Source organism: Saccopteryx leptura, chromosome 4, assembly GCF_036850995.1.
Source record: "Saccopteryx leptura isolate mSacLep1 chromosome 4, mSacLep1_pri_phased_curated, whole genome shotgun sequence".
Classification (NCBI taxonomy): domain Eukaryota; kingdom Metazoa; phylum Chordata; class Mammalia; order Chiroptera; family Emballonuridae; genus Saccopteryx; species Saccopteryx leptura.
Genome location: NC_089506.1, coordinates 216,613,049 through 216,631,057, shown reverse-complemented (window position 1 = coordinate 216,631,057; position 18,009 = coordinate 216,613,049). Strand labels below are relative to the sequence as shown.

The 18,009-nt window shown below is 51.1% G+C and overlaps 1 protein-coding gene and 1 pseudogene across 3 annotated transcripts; one reads left to right on the top strand and one right to left on the bottom strand.

The window, feature by feature from the left end:
• Positions 1-5,807: 5,807 nt before the first annotated feature.
• On the top strand, positions 5,808-12,062 carry CD19 (CD19 molecule). 3 transcript variants are annotated; one of them, XM_066383169.1, is made up of 15 exons: positions 5,808-5,949; positions 6,202-6,459; positions 6,799-7,002; positions 7,126-7,419; positions 8,383-8,490; positions 8,771-8,819; positions 9,135-9,223; positions 9,589-9,702; positions 9,837-9,938; positions 10,020-10,088; positions 10,207-10,266; positions 10,374-10,430; positions 11,004-11,096; positions 11,605-11,706; positions 11,875-12,062. In XM_066383169.1, exons 1-14 carry the CDS (start codon positions 5,862-5,864, stop codon positions 11,694-11,696), a joined length of 1,677 nt encoding a protein of 558 aa, XP_066239266.1. In that variant the 5' UTR covers positions 5,808-5,861; the 3' UTR covers positions 11,697-11,706; positions 11,875-12,062. The 3 variants fall into 3 exon arrangements, with proteins under 3 accessions (XP_066239266.1, XP_066239264.1, XP_066239265.1); XM_066383167.1 differs by having other exon boundaries at positions 5,833-5,949; positions 8,380-8,490; XM_066383168.1 differs by lacking the exon at positions 11,004-11,096 and having other exon boundaries at positions 5,833-5,949; positions 8,380-8,490.
• Positions 12,063-15,100: 3,038 nt separating this feature from the next.
• Positions 15,101-16,649, bottom strand: LOC136403375 (nucleoporin Nup37-like; annotated as a pseudogene).
• Positions 16,650-18,009: the final 1,360 nt, after the last annotated feature.

Genomic DNA, 18,009 nt, shown 5'->3' with positions numbered 1-18,009 from the left:
TAGAAGGCAGCAACTTTCACGTCGCCCCGCCCACTCTGATATTCAACCATTCACCGCTTCTCGCTCCTCCCACCCCCTCCCAGTGCCTCTCAAATCCCTCCCCTCCTCCCTCCGCCACTGCTCTAAGTCAGGCTCTTACCTGTGACCTCTACCTCCGACAGGGGACCTGACATCTCCCCTCCTCCCTCGGCCACTGCCCTAAGTCAGGCTCTTATCTGTGACCTCTCCCTCCGACAGGGGACCTGACATCTCCCCTCGATGGTGACAGACAACTCAAACTTAGGTCCAGAGCCTCGATTCCCCGTCTCTCAAACCCGTTTCTCCCTCTGTGAAGTGCACTCCCGGAGGCTGGAAGTCCTGGAAACCCTACTTTCAAAGGACTGAGTGTTACAGAATATGTTCCTTTTTCTTCATTTCCAGCCCTAAAACCCAGCCCCAGTTCCAAGCATTTCTCCTGAACTTCCAAAATGCCTCCTGACTGTTCCCTCGTGTGCCTTTTTGGCTCCTTGAGTTATTCTCCAAACTAGAGTCATCTTTGTAAAAACAGATCGTGTCTCATCCCTGCTTACAATCTAGTTCAATCCAATTTGAAAATGGAAAAAGGACAGGAATAAACATTTCACTGATGTCACAGATGGCAAATATGCACACAAAAAGATGTTCATCATTAGCCCTTAAGGGAGTGCAAATTAAAACCACTAGGAGATACACCTGCCAGGATGGCTAAAATAAGAGAGTGATATTACCAAATTCTGGTCAGTCTGTAGAGAACCTGGGTTCCTCAAGTATCTTAATGGGAATGTGCAATGGTATATAGCCACTCTGGAAGAAGAGTATGACAGTTTCTAACAAAACTAAACACGACCCACCTGACCAGGCGATGGTGCAGTGGCTGGGATGTGGAAGACCCAGGTTCGAGACCCCGAGGTCGCCAGCTTGAGCGTGGGCTCATCTGGTTTGAGCAAAAGTTCACCAGCTTGGACCCAAGGTTGCTGGCTCCAGCAAGGGGTTACTCGGTCCGCTGAAGGCCCGCGGTCAAGGCACATATGAGAAAGCAATCGATGAACAACTAAGGGCTCGCAACAAAAAACTGATAATTGATGCTTCTCATCTCTCTCCATTCCTGTCTGTCTGTCCCTATCTGTCTCTGTTAAAAACAAAAAAAAACCAACATGACCTTACTTGAACACACCAAGCTTTAACCCCACCACCACCACCACCTAAGGTCTTTGCTCAAAAGTCTCCTGCTCAGTGAGGTTGTCCCTGACCACCCTATCCAAAGTAGCCATCCCCAACCACCTGTTCACCATTAGATTACATCAGAGATTTTTCACCATCTGAAATTGTTTATTGGTTACTGTAAGGTATTTTTCCCCTCCGAGAAGGAAGGAAGGGGCTGGAGCCACGAAGTGTGGAATAGTAAAAGGCTTTATTGAGTACAGAGCGCGTATCCCACCCAGCAAGGTTCCCTGGCCCCGAGGAAAGATGGAGGCCAGGGAAGTTGCAAGGGGTGACCTGTGTGGGAGATATTTAAATTATTTTTTTTAATTTATTCATTTTAGAGGAGAGAGAGAGAGAGAGAGAGAAGGGGGGAGGAGCAGGAAGCTTCAACTCCCATATGTGCTTTGACCGGGCAAGCCCAGGGTTTTGAACCAGCAACCTCAGCATTCCAGGTTGATGCTTTATCCACTGTGCCACCACAGGTCAGGCTGTGTGGGAGATATTTAAAGGGTCCCTAAGGTGATCGAGCTAATATGACGTGGTGAAATCTCACTGGCTGGCAGACGGTCGCTGTTTTCCAAGGTGTTCCTGGGAAGTTTCTTTTGGCGCGCTTGGTTGTGGGCAGTCCTAGCCAAAGTTTGCGGGTCTGAGTTCCCCACGTGACCATCCCTCATTATCCACCGACCTTACAGTTACCTTGTTTATTACCCATCCCCCTTTACTCTTCTGTGATCCCCAATACCAGACAGACAGGAAGGGAGAGGGATGAGAAGCATCAATTCTTTGTTGTGGCCCCTTAGTTGTTCATTGATTGCTTTCTCATATGTGCCTTGACCAGGGGTAGGTGGGGCTACAGCAGAGCAAGTGACCCCTTGCTCAAGCCAGCGACCATGGGGTCATGTCTATGATCCCCAGCTGAAGCCAACTACCCCATGCTCAAGCTGCTGACCCCATGCTCAAATCAGTGACCTCGAGGTTTCGAACCTGGGTCCTCCGCATCCCAGTTCGAAGCTCTATCCACTGTGCCACCAACTGGTCAGGCTGTGATCCCAAAATTTGCACCAAAGCTCCATGAGATTAAGAATCTTTTCTTTTATTTATTTATTCATTTTAGAGGAGACACACAGAGAGACAGAGACAGAGAGAAGGGGGGAGGAGCAGGAAGCATCAACTCCCATATGTGCCTTGACCAGGCAAGCCCAGGGATTTGAACCGGCAACCTCAGCGTTCCAGGTCAACGTTTTATCCACTGCGCCACCACAGGCCAGGCGAGAGATCAAGAATCTTGTCTTTCTTGTTCCCTGCTATTTCCTCAGCACCTAACACAGTCCCTGAGAAATAAACTTCTGGTGAGTAAACGAATGAATAAACATTTTCCTTACTGATCTCTCTGGCCTTCCTCCAATTCCTCCACACTGCAGGCAAGAGGAGTTTTTATTTATTTTTATTGTTTTAAAGACTTTATTTATTCATTTTAGATAGGAGAGAAGGAGGAGAGAGAGAGAGAGAGAGAGAGAGAGAGAGAGAGAGAGAAGGGGGGAGTAGCAGGAAGCATCAACCCCATATATGCCTTGACCAGGTAATCCCAGGGTTTTGAACCGGTGACCTCAGCATTCCAGGTTGATGCTTTATCCACTGCACTACCACAGGTCAGGCCTATTTTTATTTTTAAAAGGTTTTATTTATTGATTTGAGAGAGAGAGAGAGAAAGGCAGGGTGGAGTCGGAGAGTAGGAAGCATCAACTCATAGTAGTTGCTTCTTGTATGTGCCTTGACCAGGCAAGCCCAGGGTTTTGAACCCGTGACCTCAGCATTCTAGGTCCACGCTTTATCCACTGCACCATCACAGGTCCAGGAGGAGTTTTTAGAAAGTGCAAATCTGGCCAGGACAATGCCTGGCTTATAAATGCCCAATAGTTTACTACCCTCAGTAGCTTCAGGATTCCCTGTGTAGGTGGCAGGGTTTCTTAGGAAGGGGGTGAAATAATGACTCTAAATAAAGCTCCAGTCAACTGTCAGGCTTGGATTTTATCCTGAGATCCTTGGAGCCACTGAAGTCTGTTGAGCAAGGGAAGTATATGGCTCATCCCAAGGAAGCTCTCTCCCTGGAGTGTAAGTGGGAAGCAAAGGAGGTAGAAGACAGAAAGCCCACAAAAGAGGCTGTTGAAATGGTTCTGGTTGGGAAGGAAAGAGTCTAAAAAGAGGAGAAAGTTGGATCTAGAAAGAGGCTAGAAAATGGACTGGCCTTGGTGATGGCACATGGGGGGAAGAGGAAGGAAAGTTTTCTTTCGCTCTTCCTAACTTCCTTCTGTTACAGTACAACTAAACTTACCAAGCATCTTCTAGATGTCGGTGCATAAGACAGTAAAGATGCCTGTCGTAGAAGAGGGGACATCGGGGGCAGAAAGCACAGGAGAAGACTAAGAAGCAAGCACACTTTTAGGAAGGAAATAAATAGGGTGAGAGAAAGCCTCTCAGAGGAAGGGACGCCTGACCTGAGACGGCACTCATGAAAGGTGCAGCGGGTGCAGGGCTGAGGTGGGATGTACAGGTGGGACAGCCCCTCTCAGCCCTCTGGGGGCCGTGGTTGGAGGGTTTCCTTTAGGTAGATGGAAAGCCACTGACCTGTTCTAAGCAGGGGACTGATGTGCTCTCGCAAGGAGGCTTGGCCTGTGAGGTAGCCGGGAAGCTAATGATGGGATTAGAGAGATTCTGTTGAATGAAAAGTAAAAGAAAGGTCCTGCCTGACTAGGCGGTGGCGCAGTGGATAGAGCATGGGACTGGGCCACGGACGACCCAAGTTCGAAACCCCGAGGTCGCTGGCTTGAGCGTGGGCTCATCTGGTTTGAGCAAGGCTCACCAACTTGAGCCCAAGGTCACTGGCTTGAGCAAGTGGTCACTTGCTCTACTGTTGCCCTCCGGTCAAGGCACATATGAGAAAGCAGTCAATCAACAACTAAGGTGCCACAACAAAGAATTAATGCTTCTCATCTCTCTCCCTTCCTGTCTGTCTGTCCCTATCTGTCTCTCTCTGTCTCTGTCACAAAAGAAAAAAAAAGAAAGGTCCTGCCTGCTCACTCTCTCCACTCCCCGATGCTCCACTCTTACCTCCCCTTCCAGCTACCCCAATCTGACTAAAGGGAAGTGGGGGCCCTGCCAGCTGGGGGGTCCCCTGGGGTTTGCCTGTGGCAAACAGGAAGCCGCAGCAGAGTGAGGCGGCCCTGGGAACTAGCAACTGAGAAAGCATGTCTCCTGGGTCCCTGGCCCCTTTCCCTGAGTGACTGCAGCAGTAAAAGACCCAGCTACACACACACACACACACACACACACACACACACACACACACACACACATATATATATAGAGAGAGACAGAGAGACAGAGAGACACACAGAGAGAGACAGAGAGAGAAGCAAAGAAGGAGAAAAAGAGTAGCAGGAGGAGGAAGGAGAGAGAGATGAGAGGAATGAGGGTCAGAACAGATTTGGGTTCTAGTGCTCATTGTACCATGTGTTCAATATGTGATCTCAGGCAACACCCTACCCTTCCGGCAGAGGCAGATTAAGGACGGTTGAGTCCCCGGGCGCAGAAGAAAATACTGGGCCCCTTACGCTAGAAAAAAGTGTCAAGCTGGGCTTTTGCAGGGTCCTTAAGAAGTCGGGGCCCAGCGCGCGCAATCCGTGTGTCCACCGTTCAATCCGCCTCGGCCTTCTGAGGGGCTCAACTTCTTTATCTCTAAATGGGTCCCTTCCATAACTGAAGCAGGTGCTCCCTGGGAAGAACTGGGAGAGAAAGGGGGTTAATCACCAGCCATTTCTCAGGACTGCTGCAACGGAGCTACTGTGGCGGTCGGGCTTGAGCTCTCAGCCAAAATCGATGCTGTCTCTCGTTAACTGAGCGCCTTCTGCGTGCTGGGTGCTGGGCTAAAAATGCCATACGTGCAGTTTACAGGTAAAGAAACTAAGGCTTAGAGAGATGAAGAAATTTGGCCAAGTAGTAGAGGTGGAGGGGTCCAAGTCAGGTCTGCCAGATCCCAAAGTACCAGTAATGGGCTGGTCGTATAGAAGTGGATGGTGACCCAAGAAGTGTTGGTTGAAGGAGGAATAAATGAGCAGTGGTGTGTGTGTGTGTGTGTGTGTGTGTGTGTGTGTGTGTGTGTGTGTGTGAAGGGAAATAGATTTAGTGCCTGAGGTTGTAGGGGGGAAGGGGGGAAGAAGGAGGGAGCCCCTAAGACACTATCCACTCACTCAGTAAATATTATATTTCCTGGGCTTCTGCAATATGCCAAGCACTGTTCCAGGGTACCATGCATACAATGGTGAATAAGATGGTACCTGCTGCCCAGGGCTTACTCTAGGGAGGGAAACAGAAAGTGAACAAGTAAATTCAAATAACATCATTTCACTGGTGGTAAGTGCTAGGATGAAAATAAAACAGTACAGCAGAGAGGAGGGGAGTTTTGAGGGTCTAGAGAGGTGTACCGAGAAGGGGGCCTGAGGCGTGACCACCCCTCCCTCCCCCACCCCGGGGGACTGCCCACCCACCCCCGCAGACATCCATGGTTCAGTGCCCACCAGGCCCCCACCTGCCCCAGCATCCCCTGCGCGGGGAAGCTGGGTGCCTCGGGGAGTCTGGCCACCATGCCACCTCCTCTCCTCCTCTTCTTCCTCCTCTTCCTTATCCCCATGGGAGTCAGGCCCCAGACACCACAGCTGGTAGAGGCTAAAGGTATGTCCAAAGGGCGCAAGTGGAAGGAGTTGGGGCTGGAAATCTGGATTCTGGCTGGATGCCCTTGGCCAAGTAATTTACCCTCTCTGAGCCTCCATTTTCTTAATTGTAAAATTCAGGTCAGTGTTGGAAGGATCCCGAGAGCTCATCTGCTCCCAGCTGGTGGGGTCGGGGGTCACTGGGTTTGTAACCCGAGAGTGAGAAGTGAAGGGGGCTGGGAGCTCCTCTCTCCCCACCTCTCTCTTTTCACAGAGGGGGACAGTGCTGTGCTGCCGTGCCTCCAGAGCTCCTCAAATGGTTCTCTCGATCAGCTGTCCTGGTATCGGGAGTGCCAGTCAGCACCCTTGTTACAGCTGAGCCGAGGACTGGGCATCCAGGTGGGGCCCCTGGGCATCCTGCTGCTCATCTCCAACATCTCTGACCAGATGGGGGGCTTCTACTTGTGCCAACAAGAGCCCCCTTCCGAGCAGGCCTGGCAGCCTGGCTGGACAGTCAGCGTGGAGGGCAGCGGTGAGGTCTAGGGTGGGGCAGGGAGGGCTGGATGAGGAGAGGGAGGCCCAGCATGGAAGGAGGACGTCTAGAGGCTCAGATGGACCTGGAGGGGTGGGGCTGGCGGGTCAGAGGAACAAGCAGGAAGCCAGCTGTAGGTGGCTCCTAAAAACTCCTGTGGCTTTGGGACTTCAACACGGAACTTCAGCTCCGTACCTCTCTGTTTCATCTTTCTCTGAGACGCTGTTCTGCTCTCTCTCTCTCGGGGTCTCTGTTTCTATTTTTCTCTGTCTTTCTGGGGCTCTGTGTCTCTCTGCTTCCCCTGGATGTCTCTGTGTCTGGTTCCGGGTCTCTTCCCAGGGGAGCTGTTCCGGTGGAAGGCTTCAAACTTAGATGACCCAGACTGTGACCTGGGGAACAGGTCCTCAGAGGACCCCAGGCCCTTTTCTGATCCCCTCACAAGCTCCAAGCTCTATGTGTGGACCAAAGACCACCCCGAGATTTGGAAGACAGACCCTGCATGTGCTTCACCTATGAGTAGTCCAAACCAGAGCTCCACCCAAGGTAAGGTGCTAGGAAACTGCCAGGAAGTGGAGGGAGGGGCCCAGGCCTGGCGAGCGGTGAGGGTCGGTGGAGGAGGAGACTCCAAGGCCTGCATTTCCCTAGCCTTGGTTCTCCTTGCCCCAGACCTCACAGTGACCGCTGGCTCCACACTCTGTCTGCCTTGTGGGGTGCCTTCTGCCTCCATGGCCAGAGGACCCATATCCTGGATCCATGTGCACCCCAAGAAGCCTAACACCTCATTGCTGAGCCTAAACCTGAGTGAGGATGCTCCAGCCAGAGAGATGCGGGTCCCGGGCACCCTCAGGGGAGGGGCTGCTCTGTGGCTGCACCAGGCCACACCTCGAGATGCTGGCCTCTATCATTGTTACCATGGCAACACAACCATCAAGCTGCAGCTGAAAGTCATTGCCCAATCAGGTAGGGTTTTTCCCAGTTGCGGGTCCCGTGCGTAGAGCTATTGGGAAGAACTGAAAAACCCAGCCGACACACCGAACACTGGTGCCCCTCTTTCCTCCTGCTGCTCCTTCCCATCGGCTGTGGCAGTCTTCCTTCCTTCCCCACTCCTCACCATTGCAGTCCTGAGCCGTCTTCTGACCCCTGTCTACACTCTCTCATTCTTGTCTACACACTCTTCCTATTTGACCTCCTTAACTCTCTTGGCTTCTTGGGCCAGCATACTTTGGTGACTGGATTCTAGGCTCTCTGTCCCTACATCCAGCCATCTCCTGGAATTGCCATTCGATGTCCCATAGACACTGCAGGTTCAATACAAACAAAACAAACAAACAAAAAAAATAGAACTCAACATCTTCCCTGAGCATAGTCTTCTGGGCGACCCTCTGTGGGTGAAGGACTCGACCACCTGCCCATAAGCCAGAACCAGGAATTCGGGCATCCTTCCTTTGCCTTACCCTGTTCAGACAGTTTGTCACAATGTTCTGCCCATTGTCTCCCTTGATACAATCCTACCATGCTACCCTAAACACAGTTCTCAAACTCAACCTCAGCTTCCACTCCCAACTTACCTGGGTGCCTTGCTGCTCCCACCTTCCAGCTTGTGCACTCAACTCTGCCCTTCGCTTTGACCATGGCTGTTCTTAACTGTAGCGGGAAGCTGACCATCGTGCTTGTCCTAGTCCTAGCATCGTCTCCGACTAGTCATGGTTTTTCATGGTTTGCTTAAGAGATTCTGCTCCAGGCCCTGTGTCAGGCTCTCAGGCACAATCCCTGTCCTCAGCGGAAGGGAGGAGAGCCCTCCTTGTAGCCTGGACCTGTGTCTTGCTTGCCCTGTCCCCCGGGTTTATGGCCCTCTGCGGTCTGGAGGCTGGGAAGTAAGATGCCAGCCCTGGTCCTGGTCTCATAGCTCCTTCTCCCTAGCAGTACAGTACTGGCTGCTGAACACTGGCGGCTGGAGAGTCCCTGTTGTGACTTTAGTTTACCTGATCTTCTGCATGGGTTCCGTGGCAAGCTTTCTTTTTCTTCGAAGAGGTGAGTCCTGTCCTCCGAAAGGTCTCGCAAGCCTTACACCATCTCCCCCAGGAGAGCCCACAGTGGTGGGTCTGGCAGCCGTCTCTCCCTCCTCCCGTATCTCCCCCACAGACTTCCCAACCCTGTCCCCAGCCTTCTCTGTACACCCTCCTGACTTCCCTCGCCCCTTGGAATGTGAACTCCCACCTCATCCATTGACCCCAGGGATCCCCCAGCACCCCCCAAAATCTTCACCCAGCCAAGGAGCTCTCCCCTGATTACTCCCATTAACTCCTATCAGTGCTGATCCTGAGGAGGAAAAGAAAGCGCATGACTGATCCCACCAGAAGGTAAGGGTGGGGTGCGGCCTCGGTACCCCACTCCTGCACTCTCACAGCGTGCTTTGTGCTTAGTTCCTCTGCGGAGGGAGCCTTTTCTCCATCTCTGCGGTTGAAATACTGCTCAATCTCCCCGCTCCCAAAACTACCTCTCCCGTGAAGACCTCCTTGAAGTGATCCCAGAGCGCTCGGTCGGCTGTCCCTGGACAGAGGAACTCATGACAAGTGACCACACTTTAGTCTCTGAGGGCCTGTCCTGAATCCTGAATGTGTCTCCCAGTCCCCTCCAGGCCTGGCCTCACGGTGCAACTGTCCTTCCTCCTCCAGGTTCTTCAAAGTGACGCCTCCCCCGGGAAGCGGGCCCCACAACCAGTATGGGAACGTGCTCTCCCTTTCCATGCCCACCGCTGGCACGGGTAGGAGGCTGGGCAAGGTCTCTGGCCCACAGCTGGAGCCCCCCACCCACGCTTCCCACCCCTGCAGGCCCCAGAGCTCAAGCCTTCCCAGCTCCGAGCTCCGCAGGAAAGATCCCACCGGAAGGGGCGAGGGGGCGGGGTCGCGCAGTCCCGCCCAGATTTAAGCCCCGCCCCCAGGGCCAAGGCCAGCCCCCAGGACTCGGGACCGAAGTCCTGCTCCGAGAGTAGAACCTCACCGACAACGCGAGGCCACGCCCCTAGCCTTAGATCCCGGGAGCCTATAGACCCCTGAAGCATCCTCTCCCTCAGCTCCCACCGCCCCCATCTCTTCTCCTTCGCCCCCTGACAACGCTCCTCTCTTCCAGGACGCTCCCTGCGGTGGGCTGCAGGCCTGGGGGCCACCGTCCAGTCCTATGGAAACTCGGGTAGCGACGTCCAGCAGGCTGGAGCCGCGGGGTCCCGGAGCCGGACTGGAGCTGGTGATGGTGGAGGGGTCTTGACTCATCTGGGGGATGTTGGGGCGGGCTGTCTGTGGTAGCCCACAGAATAGTTGACCCGGGACTGGGGGAAGGGGGCTGTGACTCTGCGTCCCACCCCTATCCCCAAATCCCAGTCCCAGAAGAAGAAGGGGAGGCCTACGAGGAACCGGACAGTGAGGAGGGCTCTGAGTTCTATGAAAATGACTCCCACCTTGGGCAGGACCAGCTCTCCCAGGGTAAGATTGCCCTCTCCCATGACTCCTTCTCAGCGGGGTGGGGGGCTGTCTGCTGGACAACCCCCCCTCCCTCTCCACCAGATGGCAGTGGCTATGAGAATCCTGAGGAGGGGGTCTTGGGTCCTGAGGATGAAGACTCCTTCTCCAATGGTAATTAGGGGTCCTCATGCTCCAGAGACTTGGGCGGACCCGCAGACCTGTGGAGGCCCTACAGGGCAGGAGTGGGCCTTGCAGTTTGTCTTGACTTTCGGTTTTGTTTTCCTGGCAGCATCTGAGATGTATGAGAATGAAGATGAGGCGCTGGCCCAGCCAGTTGCCAAGACAAAAGGTGTGCGTATGAGGGTGGTCACATCCTGAGGGGCGTGAGTGGTGGTGATGACGCGTGTGACCGGGAGGCTGGGAGGAGGAATAGTGACTCCCCTCTTCCTTCTCCAGACTACCTGACCCCCCATGGGACAGCCTGGGACCCCAGCCGGGAGGCAACATCCCTTGGTGAGCAATGCTTGGGACCCACCAACCTTTTCCAGATTGGCTTGGCCCGGCCTCAGCTCTAAGTCCAGACAGAACCTTGACCTTGATCCCCAAACCAAGCTCTATCTTGACCTTAAATATGACTCTGACCTCTAACCTCAACACCTGCTCTAACCCTAATCCTGACTCTGGTATCTATCCATCCCTAGCTGTGAATGTCAACCCTGATCCTAGTCCAATTCCAGCCTGAACTTTGACCTCCACCTCACCCCAGCCCCCATGCAGACCTCAGCTTTGACACCATCTCTCTCTATAACCTCCTCATGACTCCGACTTTTGACTCCTTCCAGTTCTATTCTTGACTGTTTCTCTGACTGAGACCATATTCCAACCCATACTTGACCAAACCCCTACAGTTAACAAGGGCCCTGAACCTGATGCTGACCCTAATCCCTCCTTCCTAGTACAACCTGGGTAAAGCCTTCCACCTCTCGCTGCCTCTCAGGCTCCCTCCTCATCTTAGGCTGCACCTCCCTTCCCCAAAGCCCCAGCATGGCTCCCGAGCCTCCGACTCTCTACCCCCTGCCCGCACAGGGTCCCAGTCCTATGAGGATATGAGGGGGCTCCTGTATGCAGCCCCCCAACTCCGCTCGCTTCGGGCTCAGCCTGGTCCCAATCACGAGGAAGGTGGGTGCTTCTACTGCTGTCCCCTGAGGCTGACCCTTTCCTAGCCTACTTCCAGCTCTATCTTTGTATCACTCCTTCTTGGGTTTGTTTTGTTTTGATTTCTATATTTTTCTGAAGCCAGAAATGGGGAGAGACAGTCAGACAAACTCCCACATGCGCCCGACCGGGATCCACCCGGCATGCCCACCAGGGGGCGACGCTCTGCCCACCAGGGGGCGATGCTCTGCCCCTCCGGGGTGTCGCTCTGCCGTGACCAGAGCCACTCTAGCGCCTGGGGCAGAAGCCAAGGAGCCATCCCCAGTGCCTGGGCCATCTTTGGTCCAGTGGAGCCTCTCTGCGGGAGGGGAAGAGAGAGACAGAGAGGAAGGAGAGGGGGAGGGGTGGAGAAACAGATGGGCGCCTCTCCTATGTGCCCTGGCCGGGAATCGAACCCGGGACTTCTGCACGCCAGGCCGATGCTCTACCACTGAGCCAACCGGCCAGGGCCTTCCTTCTTGGTTTTAACCAGATGCAGATTCTTACGAGAACATGGATAATCCTGATGGGCCAGAACCAGCATGGGGAGGAGGGAGCCACATGGGGACCTGGGGCACCCGGTGATTCCCTTCAGGTGAGCTGGGCACTGCTCTCTATGGAAGGGGGAGAAGGTGGGAAGTGAGAAGCAGGGACAGAAGTGGGGTTCTGGCTCTCAGGGAGGGTGAGGAGAAAAGGTTCCCAAGGCCTTGTGGGCAAGGGGAGGACTCCTAGACTCCTCCCCGTCCTACTTTCTTCTACATAGCCTGGGCCTCCTCAGGCTCCTGAGATCCACAGCTGACTCTGAAATCTGGGGACCCGAAGCAGAGGATGTCAACCTGGAGCGACATGGCTCAGGATGTGTGTATCTGTATGCGTTTGTGCACACCAGTGAAACTTCCAATCCCTTTCGCACTGCCGCACTGCCCGAATAAAATCCATGAGCTCTTTCAATCCTGCGATGTAGTTCCCTTGTGTGGGAGGGGGCGGGAAGGTGAGGATGGGTGTGCCATCCTCTCTAACCCAGTAGAAGAGAGAGAGCTGCATCCTTGGTACAACAGGGCCTTCTCCTTCCTGTGGCTTGGCTTGCACCCATCTCCCCTGCTTGCCTGCCATTCCCACCACCCAGTTACTCAATCGTTCATTCAGCAGTTATATGCTGGGTGTGCAATGAAAAGAAAGCAGTCTAGGAATTGGCAGTCACCACTGACATTTATTGAACATCTACTATGTTCTAACATCAATTAACTTAATTTTTACAATAACCTCACAGGGTTATTAAAGCACTTATGTGCAGGATTGTATTAAAAGTATTTTATGGATGTATTATATATACATGTGTTCATGTATATTAGCTAATTTTATCTTCATAAACATTTCTATTTCACAGACGGGGAGACTGAGGCAGAGAAGCTCAATAGCACACTCAAGCCTTGCCTAGTTAGTAGATGCTGGGTTCTGGACTTGAACTCCGGCAGTCTAATTCCAGAGCCTTCGCTCAGCCTAGACACTCTCCCCTCCTAGGTGCACTTCTGCAGATGGGAAGCCAAGTAAGTGTCAGAGGGCCAGCTAACACGTCCGAGGTCACACCCCTAGCACCTCACAGAGCTGGATCTCAATCCAGAAATCTGGCTGCAGTTCTAGCCACTGTGCCTACCACCCGATCAACCGCCTACTTCTGATATGAACCATGAACACAAACACTTCACCACGGAAAGTGTCCAGGCCCTGAAACCACTATGCAGCGAGCTCCGCCACACCCACGTTCTTGTCTCAGGCGGAGGTGGGATCAGTCACCGATATCCCGGGTGTCTCCTGCCTGGTCCCCTCAGCTCCGGTGCTGCTCGGAAACCCAGTCTCTCCTCTGCTTAGGAAGTGTCAATGTCTTTGCAAGACTGACTAGGCTTTTTTAGTATCTACATTTTTATTTCTCGAATTTCTTTTCCTAATGCACCAGTTCTTTCTTCCCAATGTTCTATTTTTTTTTATTTTAGAGACTATTCCTTCTCTAACTTTGACCCTCTAAAATTATTTTAACACTATTTTTATGTGCCAGGCATTGTTCTAAGAAGTGATTTGCAGGTAGCATCTCGTAGGAGAAAGGGACACTCAAGTGATTGTCAGTTTACAGCTGAGAAGACAGGCACAGAGAAATGAATTAATTGCTACCTGACCTTAGGCAACACACCTGAACTCAATGACTCAGTTTTTCCAATTATAAAATAGCATTAGGGGAGAGGCATGGTGTGGTTACTATTATCTCTTCAACAGGGTGAATTGTCCTATGGGAGGTTTCTTTGACTTTTTTTTTTTGAAAGGAGGAGAGAGAGAGAGAGAGAGAGAGAGAGAGAGAGAGGCATCAACTCGTTCCACTTAGTTGTGCCATTGATTGTTTCTCATATGTGCCCTGACCGGGACTTGAAACTGTGACCGAGCTGGTGCCCTCTGAATGAGGCGGCACCCTCTGGGTTGAGCCTTGATCAGGACTTGAACTGGCAACCTCAGGGTCGAGCTGGCGCTCTTGGGATTGAGCCCGTGAACCCGGGATAAAACTGGCGGCCCTGGCGCTCTGCGATGATGCTTTATTTACGGCGCCACTGGCCAGGGCTCTTTGACTTTTTGTGTTTCTCCTGCTGCAGGAGTCCCATGAGTTAGTTACCTGGGCCTCACTGCCACCCCCAGGGCCAGTTTGCTTTGGCTTCTGCCACAGTCTTACAGGCTACACAGGTTTCTGCCGATTTTATTCGGGAGTTTCTCAGAGCAGGTTTTTGGACCTGAGGTTTGGTCTGAATTCAAGTTCGTACTTCGGTGGTCTTCGGGAGCCTGATTTTCTGCTGTGATTTTTCCATCCGCTGCCTGTTGGGTGGCTTGCTTCCATATTGCAGCCTTTTTATAGTAACTTCTATGAAACTGCAGGGCACTCAGTTCCAGCTCTCCGCTGTTCCCAGGGTCGCTGCTCCCAGGGTTGCCACCTTGACCTCTGTCCCCACAGTGGTGTTAAAACTCCAGGCCCCCGGATCCCAACTTTCCTGGGGGGCTGCTTGACTTCAGCCCCTCCTACTGCTGTGGCTGTGAGTTCCTTCTTTATTTTATTTATTTTTAACTTTTCAAACAATCAAACTTTTATTTAACAAAAACAACCAAGATATTTCTAGGGCTTACAGTATATTTAATATAAAAATAAGGAATTTTTGCTCTGGTTGGATAGCTCGTTTTGTTAGACCATGGTCCCCACATACAAAAGTTGTGGGTTTGATCCCAGTCAGGGCATATACAGGAGCAGATTGATGTCTCTCTCTCTCTGTCCCTTTCCTCTCTCTCTAAAAAAACAAAAAATCGCCAGAGCTCTGGTGGCACAGTGGATAAAGCGTCGACCTGGAACACGGAGGTCGCTGGCTCAAAAGCTTGGGCTTGCTTGGTCAAGGCACATATGAGAAGCAACTACTACGAGTTGCTGTTTCCCATTTCTCTCCCATCTTTCTCTCTTCTTCTCTAAAAAAACCACACACACAATAAAAAAGAAAAAGAAACCCCCCTACACACACAAACTCAATAAATTTAATTTTAAAAAATTTAAAAAAGGGAATTCTCCAAAATATGTACTAAAAATACAAAGCTTATGGAGCTAAGCTAGAAAAAAATAAATTATTTTACATTTCAGTTACCCGGAGCATTTCAGTGTTGTTGTTTTTTATTTACAGAGACAGAGAGAGAGTCAGAGAGAGGGATAGATAGCGACAGACAGAGATGAGAAGCATCAATCGTCAGTTTTTCGTTGCAACACCTTAGTTGTTCATTGATTGCTTGACCACGGGCCTTCAGCAGACTGAGTAACCCCTTGCTCGAGCCAGGGACCTTGGGTCCAAGCTGGTGAGCTTTGTGCAAACCAGCTGAGCCCGAATTCAAGCTGGTGACCTCAGGGTCTCGAACCTGGTCCTCCGCATCCCAGTCCGACACCCTATCCACTGCGCCACCACCTGGTCAGGCTCATTTCAGTGTTTTATCCTGAAGTCTTCTCCAACCTCAGGTAGCGGGAGAGAGCTATGCCAGGCAGGCCAGACCAGTGGCTGTGGAACCAGCGGGGAGGGGTGGGACATGCCCTGCGTGACGGGTTTGAAGCTGGCTTGCCATTTTGCCTGGATAACGTGCTTGCCAGCAAGTTTTCTTCCACTGTGGACCACCTACATAAGCAGGCTTGATCCTTTTGGACAGGTCTCTCAACTTGATGGTAACTGGATCGAGTAATATTCCAAATTAACCAGTCATTCCCTGCAACGGCTCCAACTTTGAAGGTGTATTTTTAAAATTTGTGTTTATTTTTATTGATTTTAAAGTGAGAAGAAGGGGGAGTGAGATTGGTTTGTTGTTTCATCAATTTATGCATTCATTGGTTGATTCTTTTATTTGCCCTGACTTGGGATGGAACCTGCAACCTTGACATATTGGAACGATGCTCTAACCCACTGAACTCACCAACCAGGGCTCATTAAGGTGCTTTTTAAGCACCAGTGTGCCGACATTAATGGCATCTGTTCTGATTCAGGAGATAAAATAGCCTGATGGGCCGAAAGATCATAAAATCAAATTGTTACATTCTTTTCTGCAACCATTAGCTTAGAAGTTTCCTCAGCATGCCAGTACACCAGTGGTAGTCAACCTGGTCCCTACCGCCCCCTAGTGGGCATTCCAGCTTTCATGGTGGGCGGTAGCGGAGCAACCAAAGTATAAATAAAAAGATAGATTTAACTATAGTGAGTTGTTTTATAAAGATTTATTCTGCCAAACTTAGCAAAAATCCGACATAAAGTACTTGGTAAGTAATTACTATTATATGCTTTAACTTGCCATAACTCTGCTTTATAAATTTTATAAAGTAAAGTTACTTCCCTACTTTATAAATCACCATTACTGTGGAACCGGTGGGCGGTTAGAAGATTTTACTACTAACAGGGATACAAAAGTGGGCGGTAGGTATAAAAAGGTTGACTACCCCTGCACTACACACTCATTCCAAAGGAATTAAGAACAAAAGGAAATGTCTGCATTCCCTCTAAGTTCCAAAGCCTGCAGGTATGATAATCCGTCAGGCTTGCAATCCCTTGGCCGTCTTTGGGGTCAAAATAAATAAATATTATTTATTTTAGAGAGAGAGAAACATCAATTTGTTGTTCCACTTATTTATGCACTCATTGGTTAATTCTCGTATGTGCCCTGACTGGGGATCAAACCCACACTTGAACCAACTGAGCATGAGTGAAACCTGAATGGGCCTCTAAAACCTTATATTCATTTTTATCTTGAAGATAGGAAGTAAACAACCGAATTATCCTGTCAGCACCTGAAGTACAAAGTTTGGTCACTGGAGGCAATGAGTCAAGTCTAGTCTCTGGGCTCCGAGACTGACTCCATGGTGAATTGTTTGTAGTGTTTCATACTGATGTCCTTCGATGTCTGCTCCTGAAACGAACACGTTCCAATGACCACATAACTATTGCCATTGTATGCAGTTAGGTTTCCTGAATCCCCGCTGTCAAAGGAATTAAATTAGTCAACATGCGCACAAGCTTCACAATCCACAGCGCAGTCTGCCTTTCCTCTGGCATCTTGCTTGCTTCATCTTGTATGTCAAAACGTGAGCTGTTTTAGGAATAAAATTGCCTTCTACTTGCCTGACCGGTGGTGGTGCACTGGATAGAGCATCGACGTGGGATGCTGAGGACCCAGGTTCGAAATCCTGAGGTTGTTGGCTTGAGTGCGGGCTCACCAGCTTGAGTGCTGGGTCGCCAGCGTGAGCGTGGGATCATCAACATGACCCCATGGTCGATCGCTTGAGCCCAAAAGTCACTGGCATCCTGCTTCTTTTCTTTTCTTTTTTTTTCATTTTTCCGAAGCTGGAAACGGGGATGCAGTCAGACTCCCGCATGCGCCCGACCGGGATCCACCCGGCACGCCCACCAGGGGGCGTTGCTCTGCCCATTTGGGGCATCACTCTGTTGCATCCAGAGCCATCCTCAGCGCCCGGGCCAACTTTGCTCCAGTGGAGCCCCCGCTGCGGGAGGGGAAGAGAGAGACAGAGAGGAAGGAGAGGGGGAGGGGTGGAGAAGCAGATGGGCGCTTCTCCTGTGTGCCTTGGCCGGGAATCGAACCCGGGACTCCTGCATGCCAGGCCAACGCTCTACCTCTGAGCCAACCGGCCAGGGCCTTCTTTTTTTATAAATATTTTTAAAAATTTATTTATTCATTTTAGAGAAGAGAGACAGAGACAGAGAGAGAGAGAGAGAGAAGGGGGGAGGAGCAGAAAGCATCAACTCCCATATGTGCCTTGACCCAGCAAGCCCGGGGTTTTTTTGAACCAGCGACCTCCAGCGTTCCAGATCGACACTTGATCCACTGTGCCACCACAGGTCAGGCACCTGCTTCTTTTCTTTTTTCTTCTCTTTTCTTTTCTTTTCTTTTCTTTTCTTTTCTTTTCTTTTCTTTTCTTTCCTTTCCTTTCCTTTCCTTTCCTTTCCTTTTCTTTTCTTTTCTCTCTCTCTCTCTCTCTCTCTCTTTCTTTCTTTTTAATTTTAAAAAATTCACCTGGGCCCTGGATCGTTAGCTCAGTCTGTTTTTTTTTGTTTTGTTTTTTAAATTGATTTTAGTGACAAATGACGGGGGAGAGAGAGTGAGAGAGAGAAAGAAACATACATAGGTTCCTCTATGTGCCCTGACTGGGGATCGAACCAGGAACCTCTGAGCTATGGGATGATGTTCTTTTAAGACTTTATTTATTGGTTTTAGAGAAAGGAGGTGGGGTAGGTAGGAGCAGGAAGCTTCTAATGGTTGCTTCTTGTAGTAGTTGCTTCTCATATGTGCCTTGACCGGGCAAGCCCAGGGTTTTGAACCAGCAACTTCAGTGTTC

Coding starts and splice junctions, on each gene's coding strand:
- CD19 (XM_066383167.1), top strand. CDS start 5,862: ATGCCACCTCCTCTCCTCCTCTTCTTCCTCCTCTTCCTTATCCCCATG. Junction 10,089..10,206: donor TGAAGACTCCTTCTCCAATG/GTAATTAGGGGT, acceptor TTTTCCTGGCAG/CATCTGAGATGTATGAGAAT. Junction 10,431..11,003: donor CCGGGAGGCAACATCCCTTG/GTGAGCAATGCT, acceptor CTGCCCGCACAG/GGTCCCAGTCCTATGAGGAT.